General features: G+C 41.9%; 2 protein-coding genes across 2 annotated transcripts in view; one reads left to right on the top strand and one right to left on the bottom strand.

Annotated features, from left to right (window-relative positions):
* Nucleotides 1-13,129, bottom strand: part of TPCN1 (two pore segment channel 1) — a 54,936-nt gene extending 41,807 nt beyond the window's left edge. Inside the window, exon 1 of the mRNA XM_067550170.1 lies at nucleotides 12,177-13,129. Coding sequence (XP_067406271.1) covers nucleotides 12,177-12,288 — 112 coding nt within the window. The 5' untranslated portion in view covers nucleotides 12,289-13,129. The remainder of the gene's footprint in view (nucleotides 1-12,176) is intronic.
* A 1,632-nt stretch (nucleotides 13,130-14,761) lies between these two features.
* On the top strand, nucleotides 14,762-20,460 carry IQCD (IQ motif containing D). The gene is made up of 4 exons (XM_067550294.1): nucleotides 14,762-15,535; nucleotides 16,776-17,009; nucleotides 18,684-18,755; nucleotides 20,008-20,460. Exons 1-4 carry the CDS (start codon nucleotides 14,813-14,815, stop codon nucleotides 20,278-20,280), a joined length of 1,302 nt encoding a protein of 433 aa, XP_067406395.1. The 5' UTR covers nucleotides 14,762-14,812; the 3' UTR covers nucleotides 20,281-20,460.
* The last annotated feature ends 240 nt before the right edge of the window (nucleotides 20,461-20,700 follow it).

The raw sequence follows: 20,700 nt of genomic DNA on the forward strand, positions 1-20,700 counted from the left end.
CCACTGTTTTTGTCATTCTAAGTCACTCTGTGGTTTGGTTTTGGCTCCTGTATTTTTGCTGCCTGCCCAGTTTTGATTACAGGGAAATTTGTTCACTGTTGAATTTTTAAAGATACACCCTAGATTCACAGCAGCCTTTATGAAAGGTTGCATCCCATTAAAATAAAAATAGGCTACTTATCACTAGATCTCATTCCTCGTCTGTATTGCCCTCACGGAGCCACACCAAACGAGTCACATACCTAGCCCCTTTCCACAGAACCTTTTTCAGCAAGGCATCCAATTTCTATAGAAAGGCTTTCTGGATGTAACATCACAAAGGAGAATTTTAACTACTATAAGCAGAGACAGATTTCAATACTTTTACAGTCCAAAATATTGGATTCTGATCAGCAAAATACATAGGCTCACTTGTTTCAACATGCTGGGACTCAAGACACCAGTTTGATCCCTTTTTGCATACATTTAAAATCCAAAACTACTGTCAGTTTCAGATCCTTTATTTTGGCCTTTACAAACCAAAATTGATCCTACAAAAAGGAGAATCCTTAAACCACAATAAAAACAAAATAACTTTGTGCAGACTAATTTATACGGTCGTTTTGTCAGTTCTTTTGACTAGTGCTATGCTTACGTACTCTTATTAGACCTCTGATATCACATCATAAACCCATACATAAATTCCTGTGACTAACTAATCTTAACTCCTGAGGTGAAGACAGGGTCAGCAAAGCCACATGAAATTCGTTCCTAAAAGAACAAAAAAAAAAAATCAAATAAGTTGTAAGATCCATGTTTCCAAGACTACTAATTAAACATACATACACAGCTGTTTTATTGTATGCAGTAGGAGAAAGACAGGCTCCTTCTAATGGTGCAAATGTAGAAGGGTCAGTAAAAGAAAGCATGAAACAGTTTTTTTTTATAGGAGTGTCAGAAAGGAATCCAGAAAGACAATACCTGAAGCTCCTAATTACTGTACATCTTTAAGACAGTAAGTTAAACGCACTAGATGAATGTTACATATTCTCTCAACTTGTGCTGCTCACTTCTAATGTAACGCTTCCTAATGTCAGCATTGACTATTTCTTAAGATGAAATCAGAATGAAGAATTGGCTATGAAGAGAAAAATGTGATATTCACACCCAAAATAAAAATATAGAATGGAAAAATATGAAATATGAAATCAATAAATTTCCTGGTAAAATCTGAACTGCATTAATCAGTAAAAACTGAATCCACTGGAACCTGTTTATAAATTCTCTCTGTGCTAATGAAACACAATTTTACAAAGTATAGAGCCTTAATTAATTATCGTAATCTGTAGTATTAAAAATTAAAAATATGTTCCAGTGTGTTAATACTTGTGGAATATAGCAAGTATCACCTTCCCTTCCTTCTCTGCTCTGGCTGAACTGAGGAAGAGAAGTATCTAATATCCCATGAGGTTGTATACAAGGGAATAAGCAGAATCCTTGCCTTCCGGTCTCACTCAGCTGCTGCCCAAGGAAAATAAAGAGGAACTGCATAATTCTTGTTGAGGAGCTGCTTTTAACAGGGAATAGAGATATTGTCTTTAAGAGGCTCACCACCCACAACTGCCAGATTCTTTTCTTTTTTTAAAAAAGGTCACAAGGGACCATTACAAACATCTAGTCTGACCTCTTGCATGACACAGGTGATAAGACTTCCCTGAATTAACTTCTGCTTCAAGTCCTACCTGTGATTGAACTAAAGCACATCATTTAGAAAAACATCTAATCTTGATGTAAAAATTGCTAGTGATGGAAAAGTCAACACAACTCTTGGTAAGTTGTTCTAATGGTTAATTGCCCTCATTGTTAAAAATTTTCACAAGAGTTCACCTTGTAACGTCAACTTTTAGCCATTGGATCTGGTTATACTTTTGCCTGCTAGTCTGAGGAGCCCTCTATTACCAAATTTCTGTTCCTCTTGTAGATACTTACAGACTGTGATAAGGTAAATAGATTGAATGTCTTGAGTCTTTCATTATAAGACAGATGTCCCAATCCTCTAATTGTCCTTATGGCTCTTCTCTGAGCCCTCTCAAACATTTCAACATCCTTTTTGAAGTGTGGACAACAGAACTGGACAAAGTACTCCAGTAGTGGTCATACCAGTGCCAAATACACAGGTAATATAAACTCAGCACTCCCCTGTTCAAGCTTCTAAGGATTGCATTCACCTTTTTGGCCACAGCATCACATTGGGAGCTTGTGTTCAGCTACACCCCTCAAGTATTTTTCCAGAATAACTGCTTCTCAGGACAGAGTACCCCATCCCGTCAGTCTGGCCTACATTCCCAATAAGCCAGGTTGTTTTTTTAACCTGTGTAACCTTCTCTCTCAACTGTAGCTTTTTTGGCATCAAGTTTTTCTATTTAAATTTCTCTCCCCCAACTGATTTGGCTCATAATTGTATTCAGCTTTGTGAAATTGGCCCATTGCAACTGCTGGGGAGAAAGAAAAGTCCTGTCTCTAATCTCATGTTTAAGAAAGGGTATTTTGCTTGGTCAGCCATCTCCCCTTATTGTGACATTCTGCTGAGCAAGTTGTGCGTGTGTTAATCTGTAATACAGTACACCACACACATTCAGACTGAATTGGCCAACTCTCCATGAATGGCTAGTTTTCAATGAAAGTGGAACACTTAATGAACATACAGGTTGCAAAGCAGAGTCAAAGAATAAAGCGACAGGGCCATGTAACACCCAGAAAGTTTGCAATAATTGTCACATTTCCAGTTGTTCTGGAATGACCATCACACTGAGGCGTTTCTGCCCCTCCCATGCATCAGTAAAGAGGTGTGACTGTCCAATACAAGAAGTACTTTTTAAGTTTCAGTGATGACTTACTGCTGACAAATTAATAAAATAACCAACTTGATTCAGCAGTTTCACCTTGTAGGAGCATTAAGTGAAGAGGATGGCATTGGGCCATGGATGGCCTTCCTCAAGATACGCATTGGTGAGGGTATTATCTATTGGGGGGCCAAATGCTGCCCACCTCACCCAGGTAAGCAGTCCCATTGAGATCAACAGGACTACTCAGATGAATAAAGCAAGCAGGATTCAACTATAGCTCTATACTTCAGTTACTGTTCAAGAAAGCACCAAGGTGATACCCTCAAACAGTGGTTGCCAGGTCAATGAAGTGGAAGTCTATGTGTGGAAATACCATTCTACTCAGACTCACCATTCTTCTGCTGAGGACTTTTCCCCTGCTTAAAAATAGTGTAACGTACTCCTATGCTTTCTGGAGTCCAATGAATGCAGATGATGGATGGGAAAAGATTAGCTCTGGAGGAGATAATGCTTCTCTTTACCTCCTTACATGTCTGGTTATCCCTTAAATGGCAATATAATCTGCATTTAGAAAGGGGATAAGGCCAAACTCATTAAAATGGCTGGGCCCTGGGGACTCTTCATTGCTCCTACATATGAAATTGTGTGCTCACTCCTTCATTTTATGGGAATCACTCTCCTTTAACTCAATGAACAGAAGCATTCATGTATTTCATGCAATCCTTTTGATAGGTTATGTTATCTTCCTGTATGCAGCTTTCCCCTCCATGTTTTGCGGCTGGTAAAAGTAAACTCTGCAAATTGAATTTATATAATAAGAACAAAAAACAGAGGACACCAGGGATTACCAGATTATGATCTACAGAAAACACAACAGTATGTACCATATAACCATGTATCTAGGGTTAGTTTTCTAAGGCACCTATCATCTGAGTCTCTAATATCTGCTTATACTTATATGTGGTCCAGAATTGTTTCTTTCCTTTTATGCAAGAATAAAAGTATTTTTATGCATACATTTCACCAGGTCATTGTAGCTCTCTCGAATGTAGTAAACAGTGTGTTTTGCTTCTCCGATGACCTTGACACAATCCACTGAAAATTCTCATTTGATCTTAGGTTTGTAACAGCACCTCCTAGTCATCTGTAAAGTCTTCCACCATCAATGCAGAGCTACTTGGGGTCGAACTGAATATATTTTATATTTTTTTCTAAAGGGAAAGAGTTTCCATGTCTCCTACATGGTATGTGGGAGCTTAAGCTTTCCATTCTAATGCTCAGTAGTGTACAGATAGAATCTCAGAGCCACTCCACAGTTCATAAACTTGCACCCAAAGAACTATTCAGATGAATAAAAAGGAAGTGTTCATCCTAGAATACAAAACACATTGTACAATCATGCTATAAACACATGGAAACCCTTGGAAGGTGCAGATCTAAAGCCAGAGTCTGTTGGAGAAAAGAGAGAGAGACCTGTCAAATTCATTCCACTTTTCCCAGCTTAGAGGATCAGAAATTGAGTGTTCTGGCTCATAAATTCTACTCCTAGTGAATGTAAGCTTAGACCCCTGAGGCAATAAGGAAAAGGCAATCAACAACAACTCGAACCACTGCACAGATGCTGCTGTTTAGTTTATACAGTGCTTCTTAAAGCATTCGGATGGATAAAATGGGATTTCAATGCAGGGAAGCTGATGGCAGCAGGCAGGATCCCTCGGTGAAGACACCAAGGGCAAAGGAAGTTCCAATGAGCATCATATTGGTTATGAGGAGTTAACTCAGCATGCTCAGCTTTTGTTCATTTTCATCTGCCAGCAAGCAAACTTGGCCATACCAAACATCCTGCTTCTACAATGCCCTAAAAATCCACAGGAACCATAAAAATGAGGAAAAACAAAAAAAAACCCTGATGTGTTCCCTGGGAAGCCATGAAAAGCTAATAACTATTTGTTTCCAACTGTTGTTGGGTTTCCTGTTAGCATTTCAGAATCACAGTCTGAATGTTTTCTAGCTCTTTAAAACCTTTTATAGTTCCCAGACCACCTGTTCAAATACTGGGACCCTCTAATGCTACCACACGTGTACTTCTCTACGCATCCCTCAACACAAGCCATCAGCTTGGGAAGGAAACACTTAGCCTGTTTTTCTCTTCTCTTGTCATGCAGAGTGAAGATGTGCTGAAGAAAGATGCAGATGGCTTTCACAAAGCATCAAGGTTATTGTCTGCTTCTAAACAAAAGGGAAGATGAGTGGCTTCCAGATTCTTCACTCCCCATTTGTCGTACCCTTAATAACTTATGTTGTTTGTGTATAAAACTGAATGTGTGTTTATAATTCTGGGGGGCATGGTGAAGAGAAAGGGTTTACTTTAGAATAACAGAACTCTTTATAACCTACCATGAATTTATCTTATGCATCCTACATCTGTGCAGAACAAGTAGAGTGGGGTTTGTGTGGGGTTTTTTTGACCAGTCAAAATGATGTGGGAGGGGGAAACAAGGCAAAGTCACTTATGAAACTTACTATATTACATTCAACAGTACAGCTGTTCTTCTTCAAAGAAGTGCCCTACTGTGAAAAATACAATATCTGCATTAATATAGATCAAGCCCTCCATGATTGAAAAAACAAGGCAGAAACAATGGGTTCATGCTAACTGCAAGACAATCTTTCACAGTACTTAGTTTAGTTCAGAGTTACTCTTCTATAGTTACCATGCCCTGTGGTCATACATTACAATTCTTTTGCCACAGATGCCTTTGTAATGTGTGGACACCATAGTAAATTCAAGAGGGGGCTTATATATTTAAAAGATAAACATTACTCTCTCTTTCTATAGCAAGTATGCATAATTACCAAATCATACACAAAGCATTGCTGTCTCACTAAGGCAGAAACACAAGGGGATGATGTGTTAGGAGTACAGCACACAACTGTGCATTTTCCAGTATCAGAGGACACACAGCAGCTCCTGAATGGAATGCAAGTTGGAAACCAACCTTTCCAGCCTTCATCTAAGTTTATAAGGCACATCGTACCCATAATCACTGGGAGAGAGGAACAGTGCTGGAAAAAAAAAAAACTCTAGTGCTCCGACGTTTGTGCTAATTTCTTTTGTTGTAATTTCCATCTCCTAGAGCAGTGTTTCTCAGCCTTTTTGTGCTGGCAACTCCTCTACTTGAAAAAAATTGTGATCCCCCTCCCCCCAACCTACCTTATGCTTGGCCTTTGGCTTCTGCCCTGCCAGCCAGGGCTAAAATATGTAAATTAGCTTTATGGGCCCCCCTGGGGCATGGGGCCCAGGGCCATTGTCCTGCTTCTGACTCTCCTAAACCTATCCTGCAATCCCCAGTTTGAGAAACACTCTCTTAGAGCCATACTGGAGACAGATTTCCTCCAGGTTTCCAGGGGCAACTTGCTCTTCTATAAAAGAGTTCCATTATAAGTTATCTAGGCTACAAGCATATTACAGAAGCCCCAAGAGACGTTCAGACTGTACAGCTGTGAGTTTGGGAGGATATTTTCACCGGTTTGGTGTCTCTCATTGAAAGTCAATGGAAATTAAGCACCAAACTGCCATATGTACTTCTGAAAAATCTCACTCTTAAATAAATACAATAGTTAGAACAACAATACTGCAGTACTACCAAAAAAAAACAAAAAAACCCACCCTTCATAAAACACTAATTACCCCTCCCAGTCCCAGTGCAAGGTAGGTATAATACACATTTTACAGATGAGAAAACTGAAGCACACAGATGTTAAGTGACTTACCCTAGGTCAAAGAAGGAATCTATGGCAGAACTGGGGTTGGCACTCCTAGATTTCTGGCTCCCCGGCCTGTGCTCTGACCATAATTTATCTCCAAATGAAGTAGCTGAAGCACCACTACTGGAGCTATTTAAAAAGAAATCAGTGGTACGAGAAGGCATGTTGTAGGAAAATATACTGCATGGTATGTAGAAAGCTGACCAGACAATCCAGGAGGATTTTTTAGGCTCTGCTGTCAAAGATCCAATGAAATACCAGGTCAAATGCAAGCACCTTGTCTGCCCCTCACTTTAGTCACAATCATTAGCTCTGCATAATCTGTGTGCTGAGTCTCAAAGGTCACCTTCTAAATCTCTCACTGCCATTTGGAGGATCAATATCTTCGTTTCCTGGTAGGTTTACCAAGTCTTCCACAAACTAACATTTATTTTATTCCTAACAGTATTTCCAAAAGAGCCAACAAGCTGTTCCCTACTTGCTCACTCTAGGAACATCAGGGGATGTGGTGCTATTTCACATTTGGAGAACTCTCATCCACTGGTTGCACTATAAAAGTTACATTATTAAATGAGAATAGGAATATTTTCAAAAGAGAAGCTAACTGTCCAGATATTGTATCCCAGTTGAGTATGAGGGGAGAACCCTTTTTCTTCTACTGCTGGCACAATTTGTGTTTCTTCAAGCTTTATGCTAATTATAGCAGTCAGCAAGTGGATATTCACATCCCTGAATGCTTGTGTATTTCAGCAGAACAATGTCAACCGTTCCTCAGCTAAATTCTGTCCCAATGTGAACTGGTCTATTGTACGTGATGTGCCTTTACTCCGTAATTATACTCACTCTGTTCAAATAACTCAGAACAATTTTCATCAGCCAACTGCACAACTGACAACTTTGCTGAAAGCCTCGTTACATTCTCCTAGTTTCTCAATGGGATTTCTCAGATATCAAGACCAGACAGTACTTGATAAAAGAATTCCTTTATTCCCATATTTTTATGGAAGTGTCTCACCTTCTCCAATACTTTGAGGCCTGTGACGAACACTCAACGTAATTACTGTATCAGAGCATCCTAAAATTGAGGAACTTTGGATTCATAATCTTGATGCAGGAGGGTTATGCACCATCGTGCATTTTGCTGCGAAGTGTCTGTAGCTTCCTCCTTTGCAGTCTTATGCTATAAATTGCATGGTGGCTCAGCAATACTTAGAAGTGAGTTTGGGTGATAATTTTCTATTTTCCACCCATTACAAATGAACAGAACAGATCAGGGTTTTTAAAAGTTACTTTTGATTCACCTTTAAGAAAAGACCAAGTTTGGAAAGGCTCAGCAAAAGAGAGAATGTTTTTGCAAAATTACAATTGACTGAAAACAGGAAGTTTTATTCAAAACCTATAGTGGTAGCTGACACTTCTACTAGACTTCATTTTGCCTCAATAGCAAACAGTTGTTTTCTTGTTCAAACCAGAGTATAAAAATGATTTTTTCCATTTGCTATAAATCGACTAGTATGGAAGTATTGTGGGAACATAGTAAAACATTGTTCCCTGTCTAACATTTGTAGTATATGTCCTGTTCTGAATGCACTGGACCTGAATTGCTAGTTGATGCAACAGGATGCCTCACAGAAGGCAAAGGTACATTTTGTACCTGAACTAACATGGGGGTAAATCATCATATGTGTATATAATTTATTGTCTATAATTCCCAGCAGCTCAATAGAGATGCTGTTCAATACTTGCAAGGCTTTACATGTGGCTTCTGTATTAAAAAAAAAAAGAAGATATCCCTCACACTTTGAAATAGGATGGAAGAACATTTTAAAAACCAAGATATCTAGCTCTTATATAGTATCAGTAGATCTCAAAATACTTTGCAAAGGAGAGCAGTATCATCATCTCCATCTTACACATGGGGAAACTGAGGCACAGAGCAGTGAAGTGACTTGTCCAATTTCACCCAGCAGGCGAGGCAGGAATAAACCCCAGATCTTCTGAGTCCCATTTCAGTGTTCTTTCCACTAGGCCAGCCTAGTGCTTAAAGCAAAGAACTAGAAGTCAGGACTCCTGGGCTATTTTTTCCCATCACTGTTAGTGTCTGTGAGACTTTGGGGAAGGTCACTCAATCCCTGTCTTAATTTTCCCATCAATAAAATGAGGGTAATACTACTCCTTTATCTCATAAGGGAGTTGTGAAGCTTAATTAATGTTATTCAGCAATCTGAGATCCTCAAATAAGATGCACTAGGGAAGGGTAACAATTTCTTTAAGCAACATGACAGCACTTCTCTCCCTCTCTGTCTCCTTCAGCTGATGCAGGTTTGAAGAAGAATTTACTATCAAGCCTCACAATCCTTTGTGTTCAGACTGCTGCCGGCACTGTGGGGGAAAAAAATCACACGACTGCATCCATTAAGATCAGAATTCTAGTCGGCTTTGCAGAATTCTGACAATCTGGTGAGGTGGAAAAGTGACAGCACCCTGGAAGACATGATATTTCAGCACAATATAAAACCCTGCCTTCCTTAATCTGAGTCATTATAAACCTTTTATGTACACCTTCTCACTGCAATGTTTTCCTCTATTCAGTGATTAAAGAACTAAATAGAGCAGGGGACAATTTGTCTTTAAATTCTTATTTTAAAAGGAAATCCAGCTTCAATCTTTTCATTTTGATTTAATTTTCTTTCAATTCCAATAATGTATCTTAACTTAATCCAACAAAAGGTCCCTCCTGCCCACTCCTTCTGCAACAATTTTAAGAAACATACCCCTGCATTTAAGTTACAATTTTTATTTTGTATCATGTTTTTCAGAAAATTGGCATGTAGCTGCTTACAAATATTGCAGTCTAGATTTTACAGACTATCAACACTGCCAAAAATATTTCCCACATGTTTGAAGGCCCAGTTGTAACAGAGTTAAACCATGTCCCATAGTCAACAGTTAAACAAGGGCACAAAACACATAAATCATGGTTCTGTGATGTAAAGTAGATGGGACCTAACTGCACTGCACCCATGTACTTGAACAACGTTACAACTTTGGAACAGATCAGCACTATAACCTGAATATGAGTTAAACCTTGGAGATATCCCATCTACTCAGCAAAATGGAACTGTGCTGTAACTCAAAGATTCTTAACCTACAGGCTGTGGGTGTCAGGAGGTCACAAACACCATGCTCTACCCATATGTTAAAGAGAAGGGGGCTACTGGCTACATTTTAAGAGGCAGTCCCAGTTTGGAAAAGGTTGAGAACCATGGTTTCGGAGGACAAACTATAAAGAAATTGAGCCCCCCACAATCTGGTTATTGTATTTACACTGCAGACAGGCCCTTAGAAATCTGTGATCAGATTCAATGGCAGGCAGACCTTATCATGTAATCCCTCAGAATTCTGTTGGTTTTGCTAACATTGCTAGGACTCAGTTCAGTCATGGAGATGGCAGGAAATTGAAAAGAAAACAGGGAGCAGAAAACAAGGAAGGAAAGAGGTCTTCTGTTTCTCTTTTTCATCCTCTCCAGTGAATAGTGATTGCTTCTACTCACAGCTTCCCCCAAGCAGCCACAAAGTGAAACAGACATCTCTGGTCATTTTTACAGTTATCAACAGAGTTCTGAAGAACAGCTCTGAAACTAACAAGTGTTATTAATTTCACTCCCCTGCTCACTAGAAAAAGCTGAGCAGCAGTAGAGGCAGCCACTAGAGTTGTCTGTAGACTCTCACAAAACAAAATCTATATCACATTTTTCTTTGCAGTCATAGGAGCTAGAATATTTTTAGTGAAAATTTAATTTCTGCAGAAAGTGATGGAGTAATCCCTTCACGCGTCAGGTTAAGTTTCCCACTTGCCAGGGTTGAACAGACTTTTCAAGCCCTTTATAGGTTTCCTGTCTTAGATCCCAATCCTACAAATGATTGTGCACAGACTCAGTAATCAAGCTGTGCAGAATCTAACTGACTTCATGGGGCTCTGCATTGGTACAGAAGTTCATGCACATACTACTGATCACAATAATGGAGCATTAATGTTTATTTTTAAAGCAAATTATGGGTCAGTTTTATCTATTTTTTTAAAATCAATTTAAAATAGCTTTTCTTTAATATAAAAAAATGGTCTAATCTAAAACACCAGGATATGAGCTCTCAGGAAGCATGAGGGACCTGTAGGCTCCATAGAGCTCATCCTCACAGTTTTCTACATTAAAAAAATTAAATTAAATTAAATTAAATGTGGGGTATTTTCAGTTCTTCTTTAACAAAAAATGCTTATTGTCAAATTTTTGTTTTGTTCCAGTTTTATTGGTTTTAAACTAACACCAGGATGCACAGATATATACTTTCTTCTGTTAGATGAAACAACAAAAGAGGGGGGGGAAAGAAATTAATCACAGGAAGGACAGCATTATCCCCTCTATTTAAAAAAACCAAAACTAACAACCCCCCCTCCAAAAAATCCCCAAAAAGAAACAAAAAACTAAATTTAAGTTAAGACCAACAGACTTGTGCAGAGCAGGAATGAAGCAAGATTTACAGAAAGACAACTCAGTCAGCCTAGCCAAAGGAGAAACTCAAAACACATTCAGAAACTGAGTATGCTAGTTCAGGAGAGTAAAGGAAGAGGAAATTAAGGGAACAGATGTGATTGCAAGCCAGTGACCAAAAAATGTTACAGCTTAGAATACAGCTATGAGTACAATTATTTGGTCTGAATAATATATTTATTTGAACTGCAATAAGAAGTTGTGGAGGCATCTCAAGACTTGTCCAGCCTCCTGGACCCATGTGGAAGTCAAAAGACATTTCTTTGTTTAAGGGAAATGACTGAGAAATTTGGTGAGGCTAGCTTAGGGAATTTTAGATAAAATTTAGTCGTGATTAAGCATGTAGGAACAGGAGATGCCACCTCAAGATGGAAGAGAGCTTAAAGATAGCTGGAAACAAACTATACAGTGATGACTTTGTGAGTTGTTGGTTTTTTGTTCCTTTCTGTCATAAGCCAATTCTAAGCCACCAAATAACTGTGGCTAATTGGAAGTGAGCTAATTTTTATTCAAACCTGTATTAGATGTTTAAAGATAAAATGTTTCCTAAACCCTTTATTTAGGTTCCTTATTGTAGACACACACCTTACATTCCTGGGCAATGACATGACAGCAATGTGTGTCAGCCTGGTCCAATGGCATAGCACATCATGTGAGTGCCAAGAGAAGGAGTGGCTCTGGAGCAGAGATGCAGAGACAGGAAGTTCAGTTTAGGGGCAAGGTGGTCCCAATTTATTAGCTGCAAGTATCAAAGGGTTCATGACACACAGATACATATATAGGACTGAATCATCTACTCCTTCACCACCCAAAACATTCACTAAAGTTATGAGTTTTGAGTGAACAACAATTTCCTAACAGGTTTTTAGAGGCTACTTCTTGTACCGTAAGTGATTAGATTTTTTGTAAGAATTCAGGACTCTAGCAGGAAGAATACAGAGCAACTGTTATGGATAGAAAAAAACCCAAAACCACAATTACTGCAGCTGACAGAAAATAAACCATGCTCTCCAAAAACCATAAAGTGTCTTACTTTCATTGGGCAGGTCCTCCCGATCCAGCTCCTCATTGGGTGCCAAGGTGTTGCTTCCACTCTCATCCAAAGTGAGAATGAGGGGGACATCATCATCCATGCTCACAGCCATTATATCTCCTTTCCGGCTCCAATTCCAAGAACTTTAAATAATGTCTTCTGCAATCCGCCTTTCAAAAACACTTTGTCAAAAATATTCCTCAGAAAGTCCTCCATCCGGCGCATCTTCTTGACTTAAAAATATATAGGAAGATGTACCCATTCCTAGGGATCTCAATACAAAAAAGAATCTACCAAGATGTCTGCAAAGAGTGGTGCAGAACAGCAAATTCACTAGTAGCATTAGTTTATATCCAGCCACTCGCTATTAAAAAAACCAAAACCCTGTATCTAACTTGAGCTATTTTTCCTCAAGCATAGTACTTAGGATCTTAGCTGCACTACTCATGATTTAATTTAGAACAGAAAAAAAATAATTCCAGGTAAATTCCTCCACGTTAATTAACAATAAAGAGCAGATAGGAGCTGCATATATATAGTTAACATCATACTAAGCGTTACTGTCATACAGGGCCTCAAATCCACAACTATCTGGTTCTTCCATTTCAAATCACCTGCCTCCAGTGGGGAGATGGGAAAACTGGAATCCCATTAGGGTGCACGCACATGAAACCACAATCATGGAAACGGAACTTTTACTCCACTACACCGGCACAGGATTTGGAAATTCCTGAGAAGAGCCCAGAAGTTGCCCTAAAAGTGTCTTACCGAGGAGGCCACCAACCCCTGATTGTGTGGCGTTTATCTCGGCGGCCCAGGCGATGGCTGGGGCAAGCCACAGGGAAAGGCGGGTCTGGCGGGGAGGAGATGCTGGATCACCTCATCCAAACAGGAATAACCGACCCAGCAGCCTCAGCTCTCCGCAGCCATGCTGAGCGCCGCGGACACGCGTGTGTGTGGGTGTGGGGGAGGGGGGGAGGGGGGCAGGGGCTTTGCACCTTGACTAGCAGCAGCTAGATGCCAACAGCCCGGCCGCCCCACGCGTGGCCCAGCAACTCCCGCGCCCTACACGGCGCCACCCCCTCCTCAGCTGGGACCCTCGCGCAACGACCCCCCCGCCCCGTGTCCCCGGCCAGCCTGGCACAGTTCCCCAAAGTCACCCGCCGCTGCCCGCGGAGAGCTGCGCGCGGAACCGACAACAACCGCTGCGACAACCGACAACAACTCCCCGCACCCGCACTACCGCCCCGCCCCCCGCTGCGAGCCAGGCCTCGCCCATTGGCTACCTCCCTCCAGGCTGCCTCCGGAGACCGTCCCCCGTCCCAGCGACGCCCCAATCGCCGCGCGCTACCATCTCCGCCCCGCCCTTCAAATGCCGCGGCGCATGACAAGGGAATCCGGCTCTCTCTCCCTTTGTCCTCCCATTGGATGGAGGGCTAGCCCATCAAAGGAGGCATGAGCGGTAGCGTTTCTGATTGGTCAGAAGGCCCGCTGACACACTAAAACCCCGCCTTCCTCTGGGGAAGGAAGGAAGGGGATAAACGGACCAGGCAAGGACAGCGATTGGCCGCCGCAGGCAGGGGGCGGAATCAGGCAGGATCTGTCCCCGCCTCCTGTGTTTGGGGTTAAAGGTTAGTGATGGGGTTACCTAGCAACAGAGGCACGCCGGAGACGGACAGGAAGGAGGGAGGCGGCGGCTTTGGTGTGAGCAGGTGACGAGTCAGGGACCCCCCGAGCCGACCCACCAGAGACCAGGGAGCGTCCCCCCATCCCTGCCAAGAGAGAGCGGGGAGACCCCCCCCAATCCCACTCCCAATAGATTCGGGAGCATCCCCCCCATCCCTGCCAAGAGAGAGCGGGGAGACCCCCCCATCCCACTCCCAATAGACACAGGAGCGTCCCCCCATCCCTGCCAAGAGAGAGACCCCCCCATCCCACTCCCAATCCCCCCCATCCCTGCCAAGAGAGAGCGGGAACCCTCAGGAAGACCAGGAAGCCCTTTCACCTCCCCAGCCTCGCCACAATCTGACTCCACCCTCCAGAAAGACCAGCCCTAGGAGATACCTGGACACCCCCTCTCAACCTCCCCCCATTTCAGACACACACACCAACTTGGCCACCTGCTCAGAAAGACCAGCTCCTATTCAAGCCACCTTCAGAGCAACCGCGGAGCCTCTTAAACAAGTCCTAAGAGACTGAAAAGCCTCCCCCTTTCCTAGAAACCAGCGATCCCCAACATCCCAGTCTCTTCTCAGAAGGACTGGGAGCTTTCCCTCCACCTTTCACCATGGGGAACAAACAGCTCATCACTCTGTCTCAGTGCCTAAACATATAGTTTCACCTCCGACACAGAGATGGGTTGTCATAGGTGTAAGAATATCCTGAATGTGCTTTTAAACCTGGAGATAGCCCCAGTATAATTTTACACTTAATTTTTACCAAATTATATTGTGTCTCTAATGCTGAAATCAAACTTTTTTTTAAGCAACCTTTTGAGAAAAAAGAGTATGCAGTTGAAGCAACAGGGAGATCTAGATGTTTTTTGATTGAGATGTCCTCTATGCCGCTACCTACATAGAGGATTTTTGCTCCCTTTGACCTGAGAACATTCAACTTGTAAGTATTTGGCTGAGAACATGGCAACAGAGGTGGCTAACATACTCCAGTTGCCATATGAGGCTACTGATCCAAACGGCAAGTCCTCAGTGGGACACAGTCAGACTCTGAAAAAGTCACTGATCAAAGCAAGCCCCCTAAAGATCTTCGATCCAAGTCGGTCAAAACTTACCACTGTTGAGACAAAGAGAATCATATCTGTTTTGGATGAGACTATCACTAAGATAGAACTAATCAGTCTGGTCTCTCATATTGTTGAATTTCTGGATGGCTTAAGCACCATACTGGGCTCTGAACTCATGGTTGCCTTTAAAGAGCACGAGCGGCTTTCAAACAACATGGAAGCTCTACTCACCCAGCTTGAAGGAGAAGGTCCCCTGAAGCAGAAAGATGGAAGAGGGGACCTGGTAGGAACTGAGGAACAAATCCGCCGTCTTCAGTTGCATCAGCAAGCTGTAAAAAGCTCTATCCGAAATATTCTGAGACTCTTTCAAGCTGACCCTCTAGCTTCTCAAGCTGTGAGAGATGAGGCCTATGCTAGGGATTTATCATCTGAAATGTTTATCAAAGGCCTTTCAGAGTTCCGGGAATTCTTGTTTGAGAAACTTCTGACCAGTCCCTTAGAAGAAAAAGAGAAGATTCAATTCATGGAAGAAATCTCCCTCCGGGATAAGAAAAACACTGAAACAATCGCGGCTTTAGAGGCAGAACTTGCAGCGGAAATCCGGAGTCAAGACGCTGAGGTACAGTGGTAGTAAGACTAAACATTTCAGGCTAGAGGGGAAGATCATTGAAGGAAAGGCCAATAAACTAAAATATAATCTGTTTGTTGCCTCTCATAAAAAAGAAGTCACTGAAATATTTCTTAAAACATATTCTGAATGAGAAATAGTCATTACATTCTAACTACAATTAAAATGAATCATTGCATATTTAGATTGAGGCTTTCAATCGTGGTTCTAGCATGTTTTGACCCACTTGCAATGGTCTAATTGATCAACTGGGAAAAAAGTGTACTTAGCAAGTTAGTAGGTCAGGCAAGTTAATCATCCATGTCTTTTGCACTTGGGGGGTATCTACAGAGGAACTGAGGCAGCAGCAGGCGAGTTCTAATTTTCATGATCAGTTCAGTTATGCTGGGCATTCAATGCACTTATGATTTTTAAGGGCAGTTTAGCAGTTTGTTCAGTAGCTAGCAAGTCAATATATTTCACTTGGCTGGACATTGTTTTTGTCTGTTTTAGGCAGTCAATAGTACTGGTTCTGGTCTGGCCACAGAAAAGGCACAATAAGCCTGATGCAAAACTCATTGAATTTAGTAGGAATCTTTCCATTGACTTCAATGGGCTTTAAATCAGGTCCAGTACAGATAGCAGCTATGCCAGCTTTCCTGCGCTCCACAGCCAGTGTACTTCCATGCTGTCCATTCACTACCTGGCCTCTCTGCTAAAATACCTACAAAAGAGTCAATGAGGGTGGGGTTTCCAAAACAGTCAGGGCTTGTCAACCCTAGAAGCTCTGCAGAAGCATAGCTGCAGTGCGTCTGGTGAAGACGCTCTATGCCGATGGGACAGAGGTCTCCCAACGGCATAATAAATCCAGCTCTTGAGAGGGGATGGCTATGACGACGGGAGAAGCTCTCCTGCCGACATAGCTCATCCACACTTATGCTTAGGTCAATGTAATTTATGTCGCTCAGGAGTGTGGATTATTCCAGTGTGGATTATATGAAGTAAATTCTTGTTTAGACCAAGCCTCAGTGTTGGCCTAACTCTGCTCTCTTTGAAGTCATTGAGAGTTTCACTAATAGTTATTTCAGAGTTCTATGCAAATGCAGTGCACTCACTGTCATTGGAATGTAGTTACTTATCTTAGGACACTGGTGTCTTTGTAACTAAGTCTTAATTCTTCTGTAGGTTTGATCTGGAAAACCCTTGACCTACCGTGCAGTTTCTTATGGTGCCTCTTTTTTTCTCGGTTTAGATTTCGAAAAAGAATGCTGCAATCAGGGATCTCAAAAGCCACTTACTCCATCTGGAGAAGTTCTCCGAAAGCCACATCCAACGCACCAAGCAGGAAGCAGAGAAACTGCAAAAAGGAGAGCTGCGAGTTTCCCAGGCAAAGTGTGCCAAGATACAACAGGATATACATCAGCTAAGAGCACAGCTCAGTGTTCTCGTCATGGAGAATCGAGAATCAGAGCTGGCTCTCAGAAAGGTACCAAGGGAGGGGAGTTGTAGAGAAGCAAGGAGACCTGTTAAAGATCAGTGAATTCTTCATATTGTCTGCTAAGCTTAACCACTAACAGATATTCCTGGCAGAATGCACCTGCGGTGCGATCTAACATTCCACTGATTTCACTGGAAAGCAACATCACAGCAATCATCAGCATAGGGTCAGATTTGTAGTTACCTCAAACTCCCATAGGACATGCACATACTGGGTGCCACCCTGCCCTTGAAAACACTTTCAATATATAGCACAGGTTATACTGTGCTCTAAAGGGTCAGAGAACCACTCAGAATTCAGAGCTCAAGAATGGCTACAGCAAACTGCAAGGGAGACAAGCTTATTTTGAGAAACAAGGGAAGAAATCTTAGATCATCAGAGGAAACAACCTCAGCCAGACAGTTTCCTCACCTTCCACTTAGCTAGTGCTGCACAAACAATTCTGACTGGCCCTCCCGATCACCAACATCTCCAAGGCCTCACAATATGACCCTAGCAGTATTGTTCCTGCTGGAGAGTGGCAGAATTGTGCAGGAAAAATCTATAGTGTTTAAAAAAAAAAACCCTACCTTTTCTTTTTTAATCAAAGCTTACTCCAAATGGGCAGAGACCAATTCGCTGGCAGAACACATCTATTTAAAGGAGGTTTACATTATATATGTTCTCTGGCTCTTTCAAAACACTGTACAGTCAAAGGTAGAATAAGGCCTTATAGTATAGGGTCACTGCCAAAGTGTCAAATGGAAGTTTACAAAGCAGTATGAAATCCAAGCAGCCCTATCTATTATTAGGCCTGCTTTGTCATCCAGCTCAGATTCAAGCTGCATGTCATTTCTCTGCGTTCTGTTGAAAGCTGTTTAGCTTAATCTATTCTACATCCTGAGGGAGAAGGGGGAGGAAGAAAGCATGCACATACTCACCCCTGACATCTCCTTTCCATTCCTCTATTCTCCTATGACCCAATGTTTTCATTGGATTGAGGAATTCTTGTGTGAAGAACTGGGAACAGTCACAGTCCAATCCACCTCACATAAAGGATTGGACTATGACTGATGAGTAGGCCGTCATTGGGGCCTGTCATTCAAAAACCTAGCTCTTATACCATTCATGCAGAAAACGTGGTCAAATAGGGAACTGGGTCTCTTAACTGTGAATGGGAAAGCTTAACTGGGTGAAATTCTCTAATATATGGGAGATCAAACTAGATGATCTTCTGGCATTAAAATCTGAGTGGTTCTATAGAGTGCAGGTACCACCAGCTTGAGGGAAACTGGGCTTCAATAGATCTCTAGGATTCCATCACGCAGTTGGGTCAAGTCATTTTTAGCGCATTTTCCAACTATCCAATATATTTCTGTATTTTAACTGCCCCCATCATTATAATCAGTATAGTGTCTCTGTGCTGTAACTGGATTCCAGCCACTTGCTGTAGACAAAGCATACCCCATATTCTGTAGGTGAATGATGTCTGCTGTCCATAAGAGACCCAAATTCGGAGAAAAAGACATCTTGGACTAAAGTACTTTTCCAAAAGAAGCAGTCATCACACTCAAGCTTGCTGTTATTCAAATCTACAGCTCCTTTCATGCCAGCATACTGCATAGTATATTTCTATATTCAGCTGCCTGTAAATCTTTCTTTTTCCTGTGTCATTTATTTTAGAAGAAGTACAAAGTGGAGATGGAAATTGAGAACTGGATCCAGAAATATGATGCTGACATGGAAGAAAAACAGGTATCCTCAGTGGTCAAGACGGTTCTTCTTCGAGAGGGCTTGTCCATGTGGATCCCATGCAAGAGGTGCATGTGATCTACACAAACAAGCCACCTCAAAGAAGAACCACAGTTATTATTAGGCAAGTAACCATTTTTCTGCCCTGTTTTTGTGTTCAGCTGCTCTCTGCTATTTAGGCTTTATTGAGAAGGGCAACGTCAGCTGCAAAATCCTATAGTATTCTAGCACTGGATGACTGTTTCCTCACTGTATTGGATGGGGTTGTCGTGTTTGTTTCCTCAGTCCTACTGGCTCCACCTAGTGTACAAATCAAATGCTGTTTCCATATCAGTACTAACGCGTTAGACAAATAGTTCAGAGTTCGGAGAGTGACAGCAAATGTATCATTGTCTAGTCTTCCACATTAATTAACAGTCTTAGAATCATGTCCACATCTCCTAACGCTTCCATCTAGAATCCACTAATTCCTCAGATGTTCCTGGAATCTTAGTGGATGTTTGCTTCATTATCCAGATCAACATAGGCTGCTTGGTTAACAGCAAAGCAAAGGGCTAAGGAGGGGAACTTGGAAGATTGTTACTGATTGGCCTTAATAGTAGGTCTCTGCTTTGTCAACCACGTAATAACATAGTAGGAAGCAGAAATAAGTTCAATACATGATGGCTTGTGGCACTAAGCCCTGCTGGTTCCTGGCTGCCCATGAAGACATCATCATGAGTGCAGAGGCAGAATTTGATAAATTGAGATCAACAGGGCTGACACACATGTTGCTGGTTCCCCTCATCCTATCTTGCGAGCATGTTATCTCCATTCCACTTATTTTCATCCCCACAGTTGGGATATAATGACAATAAACCACCATCATCCAACTGATTGTGTTTATACCATAGATCAAAAGTTGCTTAATAAGTTGAGAGTATTGTTGTCTGGCCTGCAAGGCCATGGATGGTAACAGTTGAAACCATGGCTGCAATTTTTAAAGAAGCCTAAAGGAATTGGGCACCCAGCTGCCACTGAAATTCACTGGAAGTTGGGCACCTCCTTTTAGTTACCTTTGAAATTTCCATCACAAGAGATGAAAAAAAATAAGGGCTGCCAGTGGCCCTGCATGCATTTGTGATGGATTTAATGATCCCTATAGGTATACAGTCCGTAAAGCTCTTTGGGATCCTTCTGGAAAGAGGCTACCTATGGTAATGTAGGGTGATGTTATGAATGTCATTGGTAACTCTGGTGTTTGCTGTTCTACCAGACTGAGTATGAGGAGGTGGATGCTGTCTACACTGAAGAGAAAGCTCAGCTAGCTGAGCTGAAGGAGAAGTATGCTGTGCTTGAACAAGAGTATTCCCAGATCAAGGAGGAGAGGAAGCTATCCCAAGAGAAGAAGGAAAGAGCTGAGAGGGAACTGGCTATCATGGTCCGTGCTGCCACCCACATCCAGGCCTTCTGGAAGGGCTACTTGGTCAGGTCACTGTTAAAGTCAAAGAGAAAGAAGAAGGGAAAAGGCAAGAAGAGCAAGAAATAAATTGGTCCCATCCTTTTCCCTCCCATCTCTCTGCCCAACATTGCAAACGTTTCCCCTTGGACCTCAACTGTCTAGGATGTCTTCACTTCAACCAGACAAACAACCTCTCCAAGTCGGCTGTAGTTTTTATATACAGAAAACTGGCATGCAAAACTGAGTCTATCATAAATAAATGTCAGGCAACATGTTAGACTTCCAGGTGGGATTTTTTAGTTGCTTTTGATTTGAATTTAAGAAAAGAAGGATGATCTTGTAGTTAAGGCACAAGACTGGAAGCTGGGACTCCTGGGTTCCGAGCTCTCCCACACATACACTGCGTGACCTTGTACAAGTCACTTAGGGCCCACTCCTGCTTCTGCTGAGGTTAATGGCAAAATTCTCACTAGCCCTGGTCCTGGCATCGGTCCAGTCCAGACCTCA

This window comes from Emydura macquarii, unplaced genomic scaffold (assembly GCF_026122565.2).
Source record: "Emydura macquarii macquarii isolate MOO-44397 ecotype Brisbane River unplaced genomic scaffold, CSIRO-AGI_Emac_v2 contig_1254, whole genome shotgun sequence".
In the NCBI taxonomy this organism is placed as follows: domain Eukaryota; kingdom Metazoa; phylum Chordata; order Testudines; family Chelidae; genus Emydura; species Emydura macquarii.

Excerpts from the sequence above, each read along its gene's own strand:
- IQCD (XM_067550294.1), top strand. The coding sequence starts at position 14,813 with ATGGCAACAGAGGTGGCTAACATACTCCAGTTGCCATATGAGGCTACT. Across the intron at positions 15,536-16,775 it reads TCCGGAGTCAAGACGCTGAG|ATTTCGAAAAAGAATGCTGC; the intron begins GTACAGTGGTAG and ends TTCTCGGTTTAG. Across the intron at positions 18,756-20,007 it reads CTGACATGGAAGAAAAACAG|ACTGAGTATGAGGAGGTGGA; the intron begins GTATCCTCAGTG and ends CTGTTCTACCAG.